The sequence below is a fragment of the Papilio xuthus genome, unplaced genomic scaffold, assembly GCF_000836235.2.
Source record: "Papilio xuthus unplaced genomic scaffold, Pxut_1.1 DF827570.1, whole genome shotgun sequence".
Classification (NCBI taxonomy): Eukaryota; Metazoa; Arthropoda; class Insecta; order Lepidoptera; family Papilionidae; genus Papilio; species Papilio xuthus.
In genome coordinates, this window is record NW_013531079.1 from 4136047 (window position 1) to 4155772 (window position 19726).

Below are 19726 nucleotides of genomic sequence, written 5' to 3' on the forward strand. Positions count from 1 at the left end.
AATAACGAAATACCAATTTTCTAATACTTCTCGTAGATAAAAATATAATCGTTTTGTAAAGTAATCAGGATTCATACATTTAGTTGTTTCTTGGTTACGGATATTGAGTTTTAGAAAATTCCTAATAATAATTACTAATATCTCTTTTGTCTGCCTATCCCTCAACGCATAGTATTATTTGTTTAATTTAGTTAAAATATACTGTCTGATATTAAAAGTTAAAAAGAAACTATATTGTAATGTCGGAAGGTTTTTAAATTTATCGTCTGTCAAATCTGACATTTAGTAATGCGCCATTGTTTCGATCGACCAATGACGGAGCGGGATTTGAATTTGGAATGGTTCTTTTGTTTTCATAAATTTAAGACTTTTAAATATTTTTAATGCTTAACGATTGCAAAATAAAAACTGCAATCTGTAGATATTAAGAAAATTGAAGTGTCTGCATGTAACATCGAGAAAAAAGTATACACGTGATGTATTCGCGTTGCTGATAACGAAAAAGCAATTTAAGAAAAAAAATAGTATGTCTGTCTCGCATTTGTTTCGTGTAATGTTCGGAACGGCTGAACCGATTTTGACGAGACTTGGACGGAAAGGTAGTTGATGGACGTGGGCATAATATAGGCTTATACTTTTTACTTAATTTTGCGCTCACAAAGTCAAGGACGACGACTAGTGTTAAAACAGATAGTTAAGTAAGTCGCAAATAATATTACGGTAAATATTATGTAATTTACACAAATGAATATGTTTAACAAATATTTATGTACGTAATTAAATTTAGTATTAATTTTAAATCACGAAAAAGTGTTAAAATAATTTTATATCTTACCATAATACATACATTTTACTATCGAGTAACACGCAGCGAATTGAAATAAAAGTAAGTTTTTAATTTAAATTAAAAAAAAACTAATATTTTTTAATGATGATAAAATTATATTAAGTGACTTTAGAGAGATGATGTAACTGATTTTTTTGACAAGAGACGTAAAGTTTTTTTTAATTTTAAATCGTTGTAAGCGACATCTGCCCATAGTCATCTCCAATTACAGATGTGTACTTATGTATTTCTCGATATTAAATTTACATATGTACATTTATCCAACGTTACGGTGAAGAAAAACATCGTGATGCTGCACATATCTGAGAAGAAATTCAAAGATATGTGTGAAGTCAACCTGCACTGGGCCAGTATTGACATTTATGCGATGTTACGGTGAAGAAAAACATCGTGATGCTGCACATATCTGAGAAGAAATTCAAAGATATGTGTGAATTCAACCTGCACTGGGCCAGTATTGACATTTATGCGATGTTACGGTGAAGGAAAACATCGTGATGCTGAACATATCTGAGAAGAAATTCAAAGATATGTGTGAAGTCAACCCGCACTGGGCCAGCATTGACTATAGCCTAGTCAACTTAGGGTAGGCTCCGAGCCTCTCAGTGGGGACGTAAAGAGTGATGATGATGATACCTATCTTTAGAATTTTACAGAAATTGCATAATGTCTTGGATAAGTCTGCTTGTCACAATACTGTCACTATATCTGGTCACATGTGAGGTCATGGTCGATGACAGGAACAGCAAATGGCGCGAAAATAATGAATTATTGAAGAACGTGGACGGATACTATAATAAGTTGTAAGTAATTTTTATATAGAATATTGTTCAACACACATAACTACATAGACGAGTACAATTATAGTATACTAGTTGTTGCCCGTGACTCCGTCTGCATGTAATTAAAAAGAACTTAGTAGTAATATTATAAACGCGAAAGATTAGATGGATGGTTCGATGTTTGTTTGAAGGTATCTTCTGAACGCCTCAACGAAATTTGGCATATAACGTAGTCTCGCGGACGGAGTCGCGGGCGACAGCTAGTTAGTAATATTAGTAATACTAATGTAAAATAAATAGATCCAAAATATACGTTACATAATACAGTTACAGGCATGTTTCAAACCAATTGTTTTTTTTTAATCTATTTACTTAAACTTAAAACATAGTTAACTTCTCAATTATTAGTACTCTTATGTGTTATACTTATGTCTCCAGAGCGCGACGCACAACAGACGTGACTAACAAACAAAAGCGCTTTATGTCAGTACTATCTCTAGCGTTGTCTTACAATGCGCTGAGTGACATGCCGACATCACTGCAAAGAGTACAGGAGGCAGTCACTTGGACAAGGGCTCAATTATACAAGCCAGCTGATGCTTTAGGTGGGGAGACAGCTGCGTCACTGGCTTTGCTTAGAGCTGCTATTGACCAGGTGAGACAGTAGTTGAACATAATTTTAGCGTTTGTTCTACGGAGGACTCTTCAAAACATTTTTGTAAGTATTTTTATATCATAAGGTGGCAAACGAGCGAGCGGCCACCTGAAATCGCTGAAATAGCGAAGTGACCGTTACCTATGGACATACGGAATTGCATGTGCGTTGCCTACTAATCGACGGAAGAGAGGATGCACAGAAATAAAATATTTTCCCTTCCCATGCATCCTCTCATCCGGAAAGTACACTTCCACTTCCCATCCTTTCCTTATAAGAAAAAGGGTGGGAACAGAAAGAGGACTAAATTAGGCCTCCGGACCGCACACTCATCAGACGAAACGCGGAATTGCTTCCACTTGACGCCTGTCTTCTGCGTGGTTGTGGTATTTCACGGAGTGAGCCGGGCCAATTCGTGCTAAGATGTTAAAGCGGGCTCTACCACTGTTAAAGTTGTTGTATTTGTGTTCTCTTCCTTTTTGCAAGTACTCTTATAGTAACTCTAGCTATTGTTATGTTGAATTAAAGCATTGTGTTACCTGGATATATCTGCAAAGAATTGAGAAATATAAAGTCAATCAATCCGTACTTTGCCAGCGTGTTTGACTAAGTTTTTGACCTCTAACTTTAGGTAGTCTTGAGCTTAGTACAAAGTTAACAATGGCTCTATCCATTTGTCTTTTTTATTTAATAAGATATCTACAAGTTTTCTATGACTAGCTTTATTTCTTTTTAAGTCATGACGCAAAAGAGGTTATTATAAGTTTGACCTGTCTGTGTGCGTCCATTACTGTATTAAGTATGACAAATTAGGGTTAATTATTTTTAATATTTCAATAATTTCAGCCAATAAACGATATAAAAGCGAGCTGTCTACCGAACACCGAAGAAGAAGAATGTCTGCGCAAATTAAGAATGTACCGAGAGGTGAATTTTGAACAATGCTTCGAATACGATAGGAATTTGGAATTATACGAGAAAGCTAAAAACTTCTTCAATGATCCACAATTTATTGATTTCTATAAAGATATAACAGAAATATCTGATAATGACGATGAAGTTGCATTGTCGTATTTTATTAATATTGCGTTAGTTAAATTTCCAAATTTAATTGAAAAAGGTAGAGATATTTTACGTACACGGGCTTATACAAATTACCCTTGTAACAGTTTAAACTTACCGTTGTATTAAAATATACAAGTGGCGAATGATAATAAAATATTTGATTCGATCTTTTGATTATTACCCTTCCATTGGTGTTTTAATTTAAAATATTCCTATTAATAAAATAAGAAAAGCTACTATAGCTTTGGTTTAAGAATTAGACGTTTATAAAAGAAAGGTGCAATTATGAAAGCCTTGAAACAGTGTTTAAATCAATTTATTTAACTTTTGGAAGCATCTATTAGATCCTTTTTTATTTCAACATCCTGTATCATCAACCTGCTCTATGTATTGTCAGCATAGTATGTACTCCTCCATACATCTCTATCAGCTGTCATATCTGAATTCACTCCCTACTTACGCATATCTTTCATACAATCCAAACATACTTTCTTTGGTCTTTTACCTTTGTAGCCATCCACATTCAATCTCATTACTTTCATGTTCTCATCATCATCACGTCGAAATGTTCATATCACGCGTCATTGTGAAATTTGCAAAAGATATACATAGTCTGGAAGAACATATTAGCCTCTTAGTTTTTCTTAATTTCGCGTGGATAGACTCGCAGGCGACATCTAGTGTGGAATTTTAAGCTTTTTTGTTAATTTTTTTTATATCACAAGGTGACTAAAGAGCGAGCGGCCACCTGAAATCGCTGAAATAGAGAAGTGACCGTTGCCCATACACATATGCAATTGCATATGCGTTGCCTACCTTTAATCGACGGAGGAGAGGATGCACAGAAAGAAAATATTTTCCCTTTCCATGCATCCTCTCATCCCGAAAGTCCACTTCCACTTCCCATCCTTTCCTTATAAGAAAAATGGTGGGAAGGGAGAGAGACTAATTTTGGCCTCCGGGACGCACACTCATCAGACTGTACGCGGAATTGCTTCCACTTGACGCGTGTCTTCTGTGTGGTCGTGGTATTTCACTGAGCGAGCCGTGCCAATTCGTGTGAAGATGTTAAAGCGGGCTCTACCACTGTTGAATAAGCTAATATGTTGTTGATGGCTATTTTTATAACTTTATTATGATGAGATAATTACTTGAATTTATCGTGAATCACGAATTTAGTTAAATTATATTTTATTGTAATCAGAAAGAAATAACAGTTGTATGTATTCTTTCATCGGAACAGTTTATATATCAAGGTATTTATTAACTTTGTAGTTTCCCATATTAAATATTTTATGTCTTGCTACAACTGACCACTAGATCAGTGGTTCCCAAACTTATTTTGTCTACTGCCCACTTTGGGAATAAATATTTTTTTAGCGCCCCCATATTTTCACATGATTAAAAACCACTATAACTTCAAATCAAATTAATTAATTATTGTGACTATATGTATATTAACGGAGAATTCAAAACGAAACTTTTGAAACCTGCAGCGCCCACAAGGTAGCGTTATTGCCCACTTTGGGAAAGACTGCAGTAGAGGCAACACATTTTACCATGTAGACATTGTCTTTGAAAAAAAAAACATTTTTTATGCACTTAAAATGTATGGCTTTTGTATGTATCTGATTATTATGTATTGATCTAAAATATATTTTTATATATCTATGTGTACAATTAAGGAAAATGTTGGTGTTTCATTTAAAAGCGACAGTTGTTTGAATGTTACGTTCGCATAGAGACGACGTTGGGCAAACAATAACCATAACCATTGGGAGGAGCTTTATAATGTGCCTGTGCAAAATATTAGCCAGTGGTATACGACTTTGCTTTTAATTATTATCTCGTCATTTGCGTCACTGCTTAGTTGATTTTTCTAACAAGGGACAGCATTTGTCTTGTTTCAACATGGTATTTTTTTGTCAGTGGCACACCGCGGATAAACTCGATTGTACATTGTGACCGATAATCCACGGTTCGATGCATTTTTAAGCTTGTAAAATTATTCGATTCGTATATATTCTTCTTTGTAGTGTTACAGGGGTAAACTATCTTAAGTTTGTTTGTTAGAATTATTTACTAGATCCAGTTACACATATTTTATAATTGTTACAGGATGCTGGTAATTGGGAAAGTACTAACAATTTTAGCGTTGTTTGTGGCGTGTTACAACGCTATGAAGACAGATAGAAACGATCAATCGGGAAAGAACAATCACATGTTGAAGAATTTTGACGCTTTTTATTTGATGTTGTAAGTAGTTTTAGACATTATTAGTTAGAACCCTTTGGCGCGAATGACGCGCTTTCGTTACCAAATCAAGTGTCAGAATGATTAGTGAGGGGATATAAACGTTGACATTTTAATAAGGCTAGTGTTGCGCCAGTACACCGGCACACTGTCAGATTTTCTTCTTAACAGTAGGAGGCTGTTCGTCTACGTATTTTAGTCACACGTAATCCTGCATGTCTCTGTCACTTCCGAATCAAATTGCTCAATCAAAAAATCAGTTTTAGTTTCTTTAAGTAAAAGGAATATGAACAAGAAATTATTATAAATATTTATTACAGGCCAACAACAACAAGTGAAGCTAAAATAAAAAGCAAACGTTTCGTAGCTGTGTTATCTTCAGCACTTATTTTTTATTCAAACAGCAACGCGTCTGAAAGAATAGACAGAGTAAGGGAAGCGGTTAACAAAACTAAGGCAGAATTGCGTCAACCCGCTGACGCTTTGGCTGGACAAATGAGAGCGTATCTTACACAGCTTAGAGATGTTATCGACCAGGTTGGAATTATTTTTTGTCTTTATCTCTCATTCGCACGGGCTATTACTCGCACGTTTTTAACTCGGCGTTGGCGGCTCTGGAGCGACGATAGCTTTAACATTACTCTTGTTCCTTTCTCCTATCGCTCATAATGCAATACTGTATTTAAAGTCGCGTTTTGAAAGCGTTGTAGTATGGACAGGTCAATGGAAATGCATTACTTCTGGAACACTTTTTTTAAAGCGCTATAAAAAGGGCTCGTGCCAATAAGGGCTAAGTTACTTCTTTAGGTACAAAGAAGACGGGGTATGAAATTACTATGACGAAGCCTATCCTCTGTGGCTAGGTCAATATTGGCCCAGTGCGGGTTGACACATATCTTAGAATTACTTCGCAGATATTTGCAGCATCACGATGTTTTTACTTCACCATAAGAACTCGGATATATAAATCGGAAATCGAGAAACACATTAGCACATGGCGGGATCCGAATCCAGGGCCTGTAGATTCTCCGTAGACACCGACTCTCGAAAATTCTGTTCTAATTCTACTATAATATTTCAGCCAATAAACGATGTCAAAGCAAGTTGTTCACCGAGAACATCACAGAGCGATTGCGATAATGCACTAAGGAAATACCACAGAATGAACAAAGAGAAATGTAGCGAATACGACAAGAATTTGGAAGTTTACGAGAAATCTAGACATTTCTTTGGGGGAACAGAATTTGATAGATTCATGAAGACTGTTTCGGAGATATTTGAGAATGGAGATGAAATGGCTTTAGCATTCTTCGTTGATATGGTGTTGGTTGAATTTATTGATTTAGTTAAAGAAGGAAGGAGTCTTTATCGAATGCTAGCTTTTAATAATTATCGTTGTTATGTTGGTAATGTTGCTTTGTTTTGATAAATAATATCAGTCTTGCTACTATTTTAACGCAATAAAAAGATTGACAAGATTGTGAGTTGTGTTTTAATTTGGGAGTACCCACATAGAAAACAGACGTAAAGAGAAAGCAATTCAGCGTTTTGTCTGATGAGTGTAGGCCTAATTTTAATCAACCCGTCACCTTTTTTTTAAAGAAATGATGGTATGGAAAAGTGGATTTGGCGGAGGATCGGACTTTTAGGAAGGCTCTCTTTATGTGCGTCCCCTCCTCGGTTGATCAAAAGTAGGCAACATATATCGATGAAGTTCGTTTTGTTAAAAATAAATCTAAAAAAATCTAATTTAAGAAGGAAAGTGAGAGTGATTTCTGATTATTCATAAAGAAAACACATTAGTGTTAAGTAATAAACATTTTTTTTTGTATTTTTTAATGGCACGGTTCATGGGCAGTAAAATTATGTTATAAATAGGCACGCAAACTTATCACTTATCCAATGCTCATAAAATTTCTTCTTGCCTCTGCTACCACGTTTTCAACATCTATGTTTTGCTCATTGACGTTGTGTGATCTTAAAACTTCTTTGACTGCTTCTTCAAGGTCATTGTTATTTGATTTGACTGTCAAAGAATCTACTCCAACTAATTTGTGTAGACCGTGTTGAACGTCAGCATTCAGATTTAGTAAATCATTGTTGGCAACGTTTACATTATCTACGTTCGAATGAAATCTTCTTAATATGTTGTTTAAGATTCTTCGATTGTTCATGTTATTTAATTCGCTGAGATTAATAGCATCGAGTTCCGAAGCAATATTATGAGAATTACCTTCAACATCATTTCTCAGTTCATTTTTACCAATTGATATTCCATTGAGCTCGCTTTTTTTAAATAAACGTAATAAATTATCGATGTCGTAATCTGTTAAATCTACTAGCTTGTTAGATGAACCATCAACGTTATTTAAATTGTTAATATATAGCAATAAAGTTGAAAGATCGATTACATCATTGTTTAAAGGTACCTCATCATTCAATCCACTTCGTCCTTTTAAGGCGTAGGGGATATAAGTGGTGGGGTGATAAGATTGATACCATCCTTGCTGTCTATAAGGTTGAGTTACTACAGGTCTGTTATGTGTTGAATAGGGTAGTACATTTTTTGGTAAATCATACGGGGAATGTATTGGCTGATTTTGACCCCAACTTTTACTGTGGCCTAATCCCATGTTTCCCAACCTGTTGCCTATGTATCTTCTATTATGATTGTCCAATTCAATTTCGACTGCAGGCAATCTGCTTTGTACTGTTCCTTCTGAATCTAAATTATTTTCTACATTTGATAAGTTTTCATGTTCTCTGTTTAATGTTTCGGCAGTGTTAAGAGAATTTAGACCAGATTCTCCATCAACGTTGACACCAAGGCTATTGAGGCTTACCGACTTGACCAGTGAAGTAGGTTGGCTGGATTTCAAACTATTTACATTACTGGCATGCAAACTACTGCTGCCAGTTAATTCATTAGAATTGCGGTGAATGTTAGAGCCTTCTACTAAGCCAATTCCATTCACATTACTTTCGCCAGATCTACTTAAACCATTTAGATTGGCTAAATTATTTAAAGCGCTTCTTAAATTGTTGTTATTATCGCTTAAACTAATAAGTGCACTTAGTGCATTCAACTTTCCTTCATTATGATGATCTGCTGCAGCTAATAAATCTTCCTCATTCAATCCATTGCCACTTCTTCCTATCAATATGGATCTATCTAAAAGTACAGGTTGTTGTAATCCAAGTTTGATTGCTTCTTTTAACGCGTTGAGACTAACTTTTCGGTTATTCAAATTAGCTGCACCTAAACCACTTCTGCTAATTTCGGTTAAAAGGTTTGCACTTCCTAATACATTTACGTCATCCGCATGATTATGGATACGGTTTAGCAAATTATTTTGATGTTCCAAATTTAAACTATCGTCCAAGTTACTCGAATGAAGATTATTGTGTACACCAAGGCTGGTAATACCATTTGCGTCGTTGTTAGCTTCACTCAGTCGTAGTTTAACCAAATTGTCGTTATTATTAACCAGTCCTAAATTACGATGACTTAAACCATCCAAGCTGTGTACATTATCTGATCTGTGGTGAACACGACTTATGCCACTTTTACTGAGATCATTGGTGTCTGATTGACCATTTACTTCATTCACTGCTAGTTTACCATCTAAATGTTGTTCTTGGTTATTTAGATCTCCTACATGGTGTTTAGAAAGTACAGCCCATCGATTCACAGTAGATAGTAAATTTTCTTTATCTCCATTCAAATCATTAACATTGTTAACAGCATGTACTTTATCGCTGTTTATCTCACGTAATGCAGCTGATCTTTGTACGATTACATTTTCAAGTGCATTCAAACCTTTAGAGTTAGTTAAACCATTTTTCTCTAATATATTCCATCCACTTAAACCGTTGACGCCATTTTCACCAACTCCGTGTCTATTAAGTGCTATCAAAGTTGATAGTTGACTGCCATCAAGAAGATTGACTTGATTCTGATCATTAAGTCCGCTTCGTGTCACAACATTTAGTCTACCATTCCTAACCGCATTTGCTTTATGTAAAGCTTCGAGTCCACTTAAAACCCCATTTAAATCATTTAATGATGGATGTCCTAAATTATTTGCACGGCTTGTGAAATCATAAACATCAACGCCATTCGAATTTAATCTTAAATTTCTCAAATTATCATGGCTGTTTTCACTGGCAGCACTGGAATCCTGTTCATTCTGTCTAGATAATCTGTTAGCTGAATCTGAAGCTCCTAGATTAAGGTTTGCATCCGGTACGGCTAAGTTAGAGTCACTGTTGAGTCTAGTCAGATCACTTTTGTTATCTGCCACGTCGCTATTAGCATTGTTTTCAATAGATTTGTCCGATTTCAAAGCTGCTCCGGCTAGTTCTACATCGCTGCGGACGTTCGGCACAGCGAAGCAATAGAATAGCCAAAGAATTGTAGGAGACATCATATCTGTAAGAAAAATGGTTTTTAAATCTATGCTGCCGTTCTGGAGATTACTTCTAACAAATATTCGCATTTACAATATTAGTAAGATGACTATCATTTTTTGAAGTTAATTATGAAGTAACAAGAAGTTAGTGCGTCGGTGGCTCACGGGTCAAGCATTTGATTTTCAATTTGCAAGTGCTGGGTTCGAATCCCGCCACGTACCAATATGTTTATCGATTTTATATATGTACATTTATCCGACGTTCTTACGGTGAAGGAAAACATCGTGATGCAACCTGCACATATATGAGAAGAAATTTAAAGATATGTGTGAAGTCAACCAACACGTACTGGGCCAGCGTGGTTGACTACGGCCTAATCACCCCTAACTTAGGGTAAATTCCGAGTCCCTCGGTGGGGACGTATAGTGAGCTGATGATGATGATGATGTGATAGAATATTAAAATTTTACTTACATATTCACCTACAGTCTTTGACTTGGAATAAAATTAATCGCGATTTACGTTGTTTTATAGTACGTTACAATTATATACGGCTGTAACATATGACATTACATTCTAAGCTCTAATGTGATGTAGCAAATTAATAAAATAATTTCTTGTCTATGACTAATTTATTGAATGATAACCATAGAGATTCTAATTTTTGTTTTGCAACTGATTAAAGTTTATATTATAGTTTTAAATCTAAGACCTACATTTTAATAACAATTTTGTGCGGCAGTTAATTAATAAATTAATGATGTTTGAACTCATTATTTTTCCAGCGATAGAGTCCGTTTTAACATCTTCGCACGAATTTGCCCGACTTGTCCGGTGAAATACCACGACTAGACAGAAGACAGGCGTCAAGTGGAAGCAATTCCAACTACAGTCTGATGAGTGTCTGTCCCGGAGGCCTAATTGAGTCCTCTTTCCCTTCCTACCATTTTTCTTATAAGGAAAGGATGCGAAGTGGAAGTGGACTTTCTGGATGAGAGGATGCATGGAAAGGGAAAATATTTTCTTTCTGTGCATCCCCACCTCCGTCGATTAAAGGTAGGCAATGAGTATACAATTGCGTATGTCTATGGACAACGGTCACTTCGCTATTTCAGCGATTTCAGGTGGCCGCTCGCTCGTTTGTCACCTTATGATATAAAAAAAAGGTCCGAGCTACGTCAGGTAATACATAGGTCCATTGTAAAGAGATATGCACAGTGGTTTCAGTTCATATTGAGTTAGTTAATCCAATATTAGTCAACTTTTCGATGCTAAAAGTGGTTTATAAACAAAATGTTCTGTCTACAAGTTAATTGAGATTGTCAGTTCACTGTAAGCATGCATAGAAGTAGTTTAGTTATGTATGTAGTTAATTTTAAAATAAAGCCTCCAGCACGCACACTCATCATACGAAACACGGAATTGCTTCTACTTCACGCCTGTGTGTGTGTCCTTGGCATTGAAACACCGCTGAAATGGTTGAACCGCCCATTTTGTACCACAAATGTTTTTGCTAGCTTTATCTGCACTTAGTGATTTTGAGTGTGGACGGCACGTATCTTAATATTACTAATATTATAAATGCGAATGTTTGGATGGATGCATAGATATTTTTTGAAGGTATCTCCAGAACCGTTCAACGGATCACTATTAAATTTGGCATGGATGTAGAACATAGTGTGGAAGAACGCATAGGCTACTTATTAAGTTTTTTTTAAATTCCGCGCGGATAGAGTCGCGGGCGACAGCTCGTGTAAAAAAATTGTTTTCATTATTTTTGAATTTAAACTAATTTTTAATGAATTTATTATTTGATTTTACGCATATCAATGTGTAAAATAAGGAAAAATTTGAATTTTCGTGATTAAATTCGTTTACTTATATTGTAAGTTTGTACCGGGTAAGTACACATTACTGTATTCATTGCATGTTTATTAAATTGCAGTTAATTTTTTTGATATAAAAAAATATAATTTTGTTTTAAAATTTAATAAAAATTTATCACAATTTTTTTTGTTAAATAATAGTAAAATAAATAATTTGTTTTTTTTTTTATATTTGTTTCAGTTCAATATGACTATATTACATTTGCTGTTTCTTGTAATCGTTTCTTTTATTGCAAAATGCAATGCATTCCCAAAGGAACCAAATGAAAACCTTTTTCCTGACGACTTACTGACAAATACAGAATTAGATGCTGCTGTTAGAGGAATAACTAAACAGGACAGTTTTCCCGGCGATCTGTCAGATACACTTAAAACATTAGATGGAGACCAAGGTATACAAAGAGTAGAAAGATCTCCGATTACTAATGCGCAGACTTCAAGTAGATCAAGTCCATCCAACCAAAGCAATAAGGACTCTACAAATCAGAGTGACTCAAGTGTAAACAGCGGTCGAAGAGAAAGTAACAGTTCAGGAAAAACTGGTTCAAGTTCTGATAGTTCCGGTAATCAGAGTTCAAAATCTGATAGTAACTCAAAAGGCGATAGCTCTGATGATAATTCGTCTAAAAAGTCGAAAGACACGGAAAAAAGCAAGAGTGATGATGAAAATGGTCTATTGTCGTTACCTCGTCGTATAAAGGAAGCATTTCATCGTGTCTTCAATTTATTTAGCAATGATAATGACGATGATGATGATGGTAGTGATGATAATAATATTTTGTCACAAGGTCCTCGCTTTCTTAAGAAATTGAAAAATCTTTTTAGCTCTTTCAGTCTTTAAATAAAAATATCTTCTGTTTCCAGATATTATTGAATAAATTTTTTGGCTTAAAAACTATGTAATTTACTAATAAAATATCATAGTAGGAACCTGTCCTTTCTAACCATATTTTGCTAAATAAACTTTTAAGGTTGTAGTTTAAAATTATGTCCTCCCCTTTCCCTTCCCACCCTTTTTCTTATAAGGAAAGGATGGGAAGTGGAAGTGGACTTTCCGGATGAGAGGATGCATGGAAAGGGAATATATTTTCTTTAAGTGCATCCTCTCCTCCGTCGATTAGAGTTAGGCAACGCATATGCAATAGCGTATGTCTATGGGCAACGGTCACTTCGCTATATCAGCGACTTCAGGTGGCCGCTCGCTCTTTTGCCACCTTATGATACATAAAAAAAAATTATAATAAAAACCGAAACAGAAGGCTATGAAAACAAAATCATCTTATCGCATCGTATTGTGCATGTCGTATTCAATTTATAAAACCTTATTAAAAAGACTATCCAAAGAACACAAGCGATTTCTATTTCATCTTACATAACAAATGTCAGATATAATTAGTCGATTGGTCTTATTGCATGTTACAAACTTAACAAGAGACGAAAGCATTTTTCGTACGTACATCTACGTAATTAAAATCAATTCGTCATGTTCCAGCTGTAAGTTTCACGGTCTATATATTTACAAATTAAACAATTTGTACGCAATAATATCCATATGGTTTTCGGTTAGTTGGTAAGATTACAAATCTAAGAGTTTCGATTCGAATCTTGTTGAAGTACATTGTTAGTAGTTAAATATTTCCCCGTATTTGAAATTAAACTAACGCTAAAAAATGTCACCTTTGTTAATTTATATTTAAAATAGATAAGTTGCATAATAATAAAGATGAGATAAATATGCGTTATTTAGCCAGGAATAATAAGAAATAATAATCACCCTTAACTTAGGGTAGGCTCAGAGCCCCGCGGTGGGGACGTATAGTGAGCTGATGATGATGATGATGAATAAGAAATAAAGGAACAAACTGAATGTTTCGAAAGATATTTTAATATAATATAATAACATATGAAAAATTAGTTGGGGAACAATTAGTTATTAGAAATTATTTACGATGTCTTTTCTAGTTGTCAGGTTTTTACTTAGTGTATAAAGTATAAGTATATTCAAATATCTTGGTAGCTCTAGGTCATATGCGCGCAGCGCATTGCCCTCTTTACACCACGTTACCGTGCGCCACGCGCTGGGATACGTACGAAGTTCCAAGCAGCCAAATTGTTGGAAAAATACTATAACTCTAAATAAACACGTAGAAATTGGGTACTTATTGGATCTTTTTTTTTCTTATTTTCTAGATACGTCAGCTATGTACCGTGATGACGTAACAAATAGAAAAATCATTTGAATAAAATATTAAATTAGCAATTATTTACGCAATATCGATTTCTCTTTTTAAATCGATTTCAGACTTTATAATAGGTAATACAAAAATAAGGAAATTCTATTTTATAATCTCTCACTAACATGGTACATTTTTGGGTGAGTACACTAGTCCGAAATTATTTTAATTGAGATATTAAATGTAAAAAAAACGCATTTAATTGCTTATTAATAAAAAAATTATACTGTAACAAAGATTTTTTTTAATTTACGTTTAATTTTTTATTGTTTTTTTTTCAGTAAAAATGTTTGGCAAACATTTGGCACTTTTGATAGTTATCCTTGCTAATGTGGACTATGAAGTATCAGGTCTCCCATTTCAGTCTACTGACAATCTTCTAACATCAGATGTTTTGCCAAATTTCAACGGCGTTGTTGGTGGTGGCCATTTAAATTTAGTTGATATTGATACTTTATCTCCAAGTAGACGTAAAACAAAAGGAAAGGGGACCGAGTTCGATGCAGCAACTGTTGTGGAAGTACTAGAAAAATTAAGACAAGCCCTCGATGCTGCTCAATTTGATGATGAAGAAACAGACGACATATTCACTAGGAGAGCTAATAAACAATCGAAAAATTCAAAGAATAATAAAAATGATGACAGTCAATCATCAAAAGTGAACAATAAAAATGAATCTTCGAACTCATCCAATTCAACCTCGGGTAGTGACAAAAATCAGTCATCAAATTCATCCAGCTCGGGAAGTGACAAAAACCAGTCTTCAAATTCATCAAGCTCAGGAAATGACAAAAATCAATCTTCTAGTTCATCCAGCTCGGGAAGTGACAAAAACCAGTCTTCTAGCTCAGGAAATGACAAAAATCAATCTTCAAATTCATCAAGCTCAGGAAATGACAAAAATCAATCTTCTAGTTCATCCAGCTCGGGAAGTGACAAAAACCAGTCTTCCAGCTCAGGAAGTGACAAAAACCAGTCTTCAAATTCATCCAGCTCAGGAAGTGACAAAAACCAGTCTTCAAATTCATCAAGCTCAGGAAATGACAAAAATCAGTCTTCCAGCTCAGGAAGTGACAAAAACCAGTCATCAAAGTCTTCCGGCTCTGGAGGTGACAAAAATCAATCTTCAAAGTCTTCCGGCTCTTCAAGTGACAAAAGCCAGTCTTCAAATTCCTCAAGCTCAGGAAATAACAAAAATCAGTCTTCAACGTCGTCCAGCTCGGGAAATGGCAAAAAGCAATCTTCCAGCTCAGGAAGTGACAAAAACCAGTCATCTAAGTCTTCCGACTCTGGGAGTGCCAAAAATCAGTCTTCAAAGTCGTCCAGCGCTGGAAATGACAAAAATCAATCATCAAATTCATCAAGCTCAGGAAATGACAAAAACCAGTCTTCAAATTCATCAAGCTCAGGAAATGACAAAAATCAGTCTTCCAGCTCAGGAAGTGACAAAAATCAGTCATCAAAGTCTTCCGGCTCTGGAAGTGACAAAAATCAATCTACAAAGTCTTCCGGCTCTACAAGTGATAAAAGCCAGTCTTCAAATTCCTCAAGCTCAGGAAATGACAAAAATCAGTCTTCAAAGTCTTCCAGCTCTGGCAGTGACAAAAATCAGTCTTCAAAGTCTGCCAGCTCGGGAAGTGACAAAAGCCAGTCTTCAAATTCATCAAACTCAGGAAATGACAAAAATCAGTCTTCAAAGTCTTCCGGCTCTGGAAGTGACAAAAACCAGTCATCGAAGTCTTCCAGCTCTGGAAGTGACAAAAATCAGTCATCAAAGTCGTCCAGCTCTGAAAATGACAAAAAGCAGTCTTCCAGCTCAGGAAGTGACAAAAACCAGTCATCAAAGTCTTCCAGCTCTGGAAATGACAAAAATCAGTCTTCAAATTCATCAAGCTCAGGAAATGACAAAAATCAGTCATCAAAGTCTTCCAGCTCTGGAAACGACAAAAATCAATCTTCAAAGTCTTCCAGCTCTGGAAATGACAAAAATCAGTCTTCAAATTCATCAAGCTCAGGAAATGACAAAAATCAGTCATCAAAGTCTTCCAGCTCTGGAAGTGACAAGAATCAGTCATCAAAGAATAACAAAAATCAATCATCCAGCTCAGATAATAAAACATCAAAATCTAATGAAACTCATCAAAATCTTAAAAATTCCACAAAAGAACATGTAAATGACAAAGACTATAATAATAAGAGCAGTGGAAAATCCGAAAAGGAAGGTAACGATAAAAACAAAAACACAAAGGATTCTTCAAAAGGTGGAAAGAACGATAGTGGACATTCAAAAGGAAACAACAAAGGAAATAATATTCCAGACGAAAAAAAATCGGGCAAAAAAACTACAGCATTAGACATATTAAATAATAAAGGTTTTATAAAAGATTTAGTTAATTACACTAAGAAAGTGATGTCTGAAAGAGATTTTGATTTGCTCGTAAATACGGACATATTCTTGACCATTTTTAAAGAAGATTATGAAGCTTTGTAAGTATAAATTAAGTAATTTTAGGTAACCAAATCTAATATATATTTTAACTAGCTGTCGCCCGCGACTCCGTCTACGCGGAATTAAAAAAAACATAAGCCTATGTGTTCTACCAGACTGTGTTCTATATGTGTGCCAAATACCGTGGAGATCAGTTTAACAGTTCTGGAAATATCTTCAAAGAAACATCCATCCATTTTGTTATAGACAAAACAATTCGATTCCAACGATTTCTGCCGCCGAGTTCCGTCATCGAAGGACACGACAGACCGCCAGGTTCCATCCACACCATCTCGATGGCTGGCAATCCACAACCGTGCGGTTTGCGCGAAACTTCCTGCCTCGCACAGCAGCGTTGTGGAATGGTCTGTCCTCGGCGGTATTTCCAAACCGCTACTACTTAGGGTCCTTCAAGAAGCGAGCTTATCACCACCTCAAAGGCCGGTACCTCATCTGCGGTTCCTCTGGTATTGCTGATGTCCATGGGCGTCGTTGAACACCTCGGTGTTCCCGCTGCTCGTTTGCCCCCTTCTGTTATAAAAAATAAACAATTATACTATAGGCTGCAACTTGGATTATATTTTATCTTGAATTAACATAATAATGTGTGTGGTATCGATCTTATTATTTCTCTAAGTGGCAGGATTTTTTGTTTTTAGAGCTGAAGTCGCAGAAGACAATGATGATTGGGAGAAATATATCAAATCAGCTATAGAAAATTTCTATCTTGAATTTAACAAGATCTATTACAACTTGGTACACTTACAGTCAGATAATAGCACTGAAATAGATAAATATAACAAGGCTTATGATTTGGCTATGTTCTTGTTCGCATCGAGGAAACATTTTAATGCAGTAAAAATGGCCGCTCCTGTCAGACGGATTGCAGATTTGATTAAAAGCGTAATTGGAGGCGTGAGTGTTTTATACTTTTATTCATTTTTTGTTTTGTGCCAATATTATTGTAGATTTCGACTGCAGACATGTTGTCTCTGTTTGTTGCAAGGAGAATGAAAGAGATGACGTATAGTCATTAAAAGAGTCACTGCAGGTGAAACTCGCAGGACAGATTTTTATGAATAAACTAGCAGTCACCCGCAACTCTGTTCGCGCGGAATTTTGAAAACACGTAATTAGTAGGCTATGTGTTTTTTCAGACTATGTTCTATATGTATACTAAATTTCATCGAGATCCGTTCAGCTGTTCTGGAGATACCTTCAAACAAACATCCATCCATGCATCCATATAAACATTCGCGTTTATAATATTAGCAAGATAGTTGAAATTGACAATTTTTGCTTCGTTTTTCTCCCAATTGGCGTATAAACTCAAGCTGTTTTAAGCTTTTTATTATAGCAATTGGAGTTGTCATTACTAAATCTATTATTTAAACTAGTACATTAGTATTATTAAAATCAACTTTGTATGCATATCATCAATTTTATAATTTACTTTCACTACACAAATCTACACTAAGGGCCGCTCTTATTCATCATAAACAACTCTGTACTTCATACTCAGATGCTCAATTGTTTTTATAACTAAAATCATTACTTTTCCAGCCTATAGAAATGATCCAGACCAGCTGTAAAAAAGATATGCCAGTATGGCAATGTAACATAGCTTATCTATCCAAATTGATTGCTGCAGCGGAATCCTGCCCTAACATTTGGTATCACTCTTTAGTGTTGGAAACAATGCTGGAATATAATCGGGCACAGACTTTGTCTATTGGAGATCCTATTAAAAAAGCTTTGAGTCATGTAAAGAATAAAAAGAAAAGTCCTAAAGACGTATCCCAAGTGTTGAAGGTATTTGAATTTGTCCAGAAGACGTTATCAGAAACGAAGGAGTCTGCAAGATATTCTCTTCAATTGAGAGCCAAATTGTACCAATTCATAACTGATTTGCAAAACGATGGTAGCCTTGATTGTAATAATATTAGTACACCGCTATACGTCTTTTAGATGAAATAAAATGTAATTTTTAATATGGTTTTCTTCATTTATAAATGTATTAGTTGTTGCCCGCGGCATTAGAAATAACGGTGCAGTACCCTGTGTATTATTCCAGACTATGTTCTACATCTATGCCAAATTTCAGCAAGATCAATGCAGCTGTTCTGGAGATATCTTCAAACATCCATCCATCTCTAACTCTTGGATTCATGTCTTCGGTTATTGTGTGTCCATTTGGGTAGATAAGTACGGCAAATGTACACTAAACAACTGATTAGTTAACGGCCCTTTGTACACGTGATAACCTAATTCGTCCATCGTAATATGGTCGCGACTAAAGAATCCCATTGCACGCGCTCCGTACACGTGTAGCGAATACATGTCAACTGTATATCTTTGCTCCGCCATCTTGAAAATTCCAATGACTTCCCACGACGATCTTGAAAATCATGCGCGAGCGATTGACTTTGACGATGTCAGATGTCGGCGATGCGCGCTGTTTGTGAATATCTATAAAATTGTAAGTCGCTTAACGACTAAAATCGCCGTGTTTCAAAGATTTACGTTGCCTTCTGTAGAGCCTTAATGTAGATTTAGTTTAAGTGGTGCTTAATTAATTAAAATCAAGTAGTAAACCAGTTTCACCTGAATAATTGTTTCTAAAGTTTCATCATCATCATCATCAGCTCACTATACGTCCCCACCGAGGGCCTCGGAGCCTACCCTAAGTTAAGGGTGATTAGGCCATAGTTAACCACGCTGGCAAAGTGCGGGTTGGTTGACTTCACACATACCTTTGAATTTCTTCTCAGATATGTGCAGGTTGCATGACGATGTTTTCCTTCACCGTAAGAACGTCGGATAAATGTACATATGTAAATCGGAAATCACAAAACACATTGGTACATGACGGGATTTGGACCCAGGACCTGCAGATTGCAAATCAAGTGCTTGACCACTGAGCCACCGACGCTCCTTCTAAAGTTTATTATTATATTTTCAAGATTAATTTGTCTACCCCTACAAAAACACCTAGATTTTTCTCTCAATTCAACCGTAACCTTTACACTCATATCATTACGCGTGTGAACATAATTGTACACCATATTGTATGATAACCCTATTGAAATCAAGTAGACTAAAT

The 19726-nt window shown here is 35.5% G+C and overlaps 5 protein-coding genes and 1 long non-coding RNA gene across 6 annotated transcripts; 5 read left to right on the plus strand and 1 right to left on the minus strand.

Moving 5' to 3' along the window:
• Window positions 1–808: 808 nt before the first annotated feature.
• On the plus strand, window positions 809–3475 carry LOC106118514 (uncharacterized). Its single transcript, XM_013313174.1, has 4 exons — window positions 809–886; window positions 1504–1650; window positions 2068–2284; window positions 3131–3475. Exons 2-4 carry the CDS (start codon window positions 1514–1516, stop codon window positions 3473–3475), a joined length of 699 nt encoding a protein of 232 aa, XP_013168628.1. The 5' UTR covers window positions 809–886; window positions 1504–1513.
• Window positions 3476–5928: 2453 nt separating this feature from the next.
• On the plus strand, window positions 5929–7062 carry LOC106118602 (uncharacterized). The gene is made up of 2 exons (XM_013313271.1): window positions 5929–6139; window positions 6684–7062. Exons 1-2 carry the CDS (start codon window positions 6098–6100, stop codon window positions 7026–7028), a joined length of 387 nt encoding a protein of 128 aa, XP_013168725.1. The 5' UTR covers window positions 5929–6097; the 3' UTR covers window positions 7029–7062.
• Window positions 7063–7431: 369 nt separating this feature from the next.
• On the minus strand, window positions 7432–10545 carry LOC106118568 (probable cyclin-dependent serine/threonine-protein kinase DDB_G0292550). The gene is made up of 2 exons (XM_013313232.1): window positions 10490–10545; window positions 7432–10034 (listed from the first exon to the last, which is right to left on the minus strand). The coding sequence occupies exon 2, from the start codon at window positions 10030–10032 to the stop codon at window positions 7498–7500; it is 2535 nt and encodes an 844-aa protein (XP_013168686.1). The 5' UTR covers window positions 10033–10034; window positions 10490–10545; the 3' UTR covers window positions 7432–7497.
• Window positions 10546–11870: 1325 nt separating this feature from the next.
• On the plus strand, window positions 11871–12156 carry LOC106118604 (uncharacterized). Its single transcript, XR_001227922.1, has 2 exons — window positions 11871–11915; window positions 12083–12156. It is a non-coding gene; the product is annotated as an uncharacterized LOC106118604 (long non-coding RNA).
• A 2042-nt stretch (window positions 12157–14198) lies between these two features.
• Window positions 14199–16118, plus strand: LOC106118515 (uncharacterized protein DDB_G0271670-like). Its single transcript, XM_013313175.1, has 3 exons — window positions 14199–14275; window positions 14417–15958; window positions 16051–16118. Exons 2-3 carry the CDS (start codon window positions 14422–14424, stop codon window positions 16116–16118), a joined length of 1605 nt encoding a protein of 534 aa, XP_013168629.1. The 5' UTR covers window positions 14199–14275; window positions 14417–14421.
• Window positions 16119–16141: 23 nt separating this feature from the next.
• LOC106118587 (uncharacterized) lies at window positions 16142–18614 on the plus strand. Its single transcript, XM_013313255.1, has 3 exons — window positions 16142–16622; window positions 17283–17538; window positions 18187–18614. The coding sequence occupies exons 1-3, from the start codon at window positions 16546–16548 to the stop codon at window positions 18589–18591; spliced, it is 738 nt and encodes a 245-aa protein (XP_013168709.1). The 5' UTR covers window positions 16142–16545; the 3' UTR covers window positions 18592–18614.
• Window positions 18615–19726: the final 1112 nt, after the last annotated feature.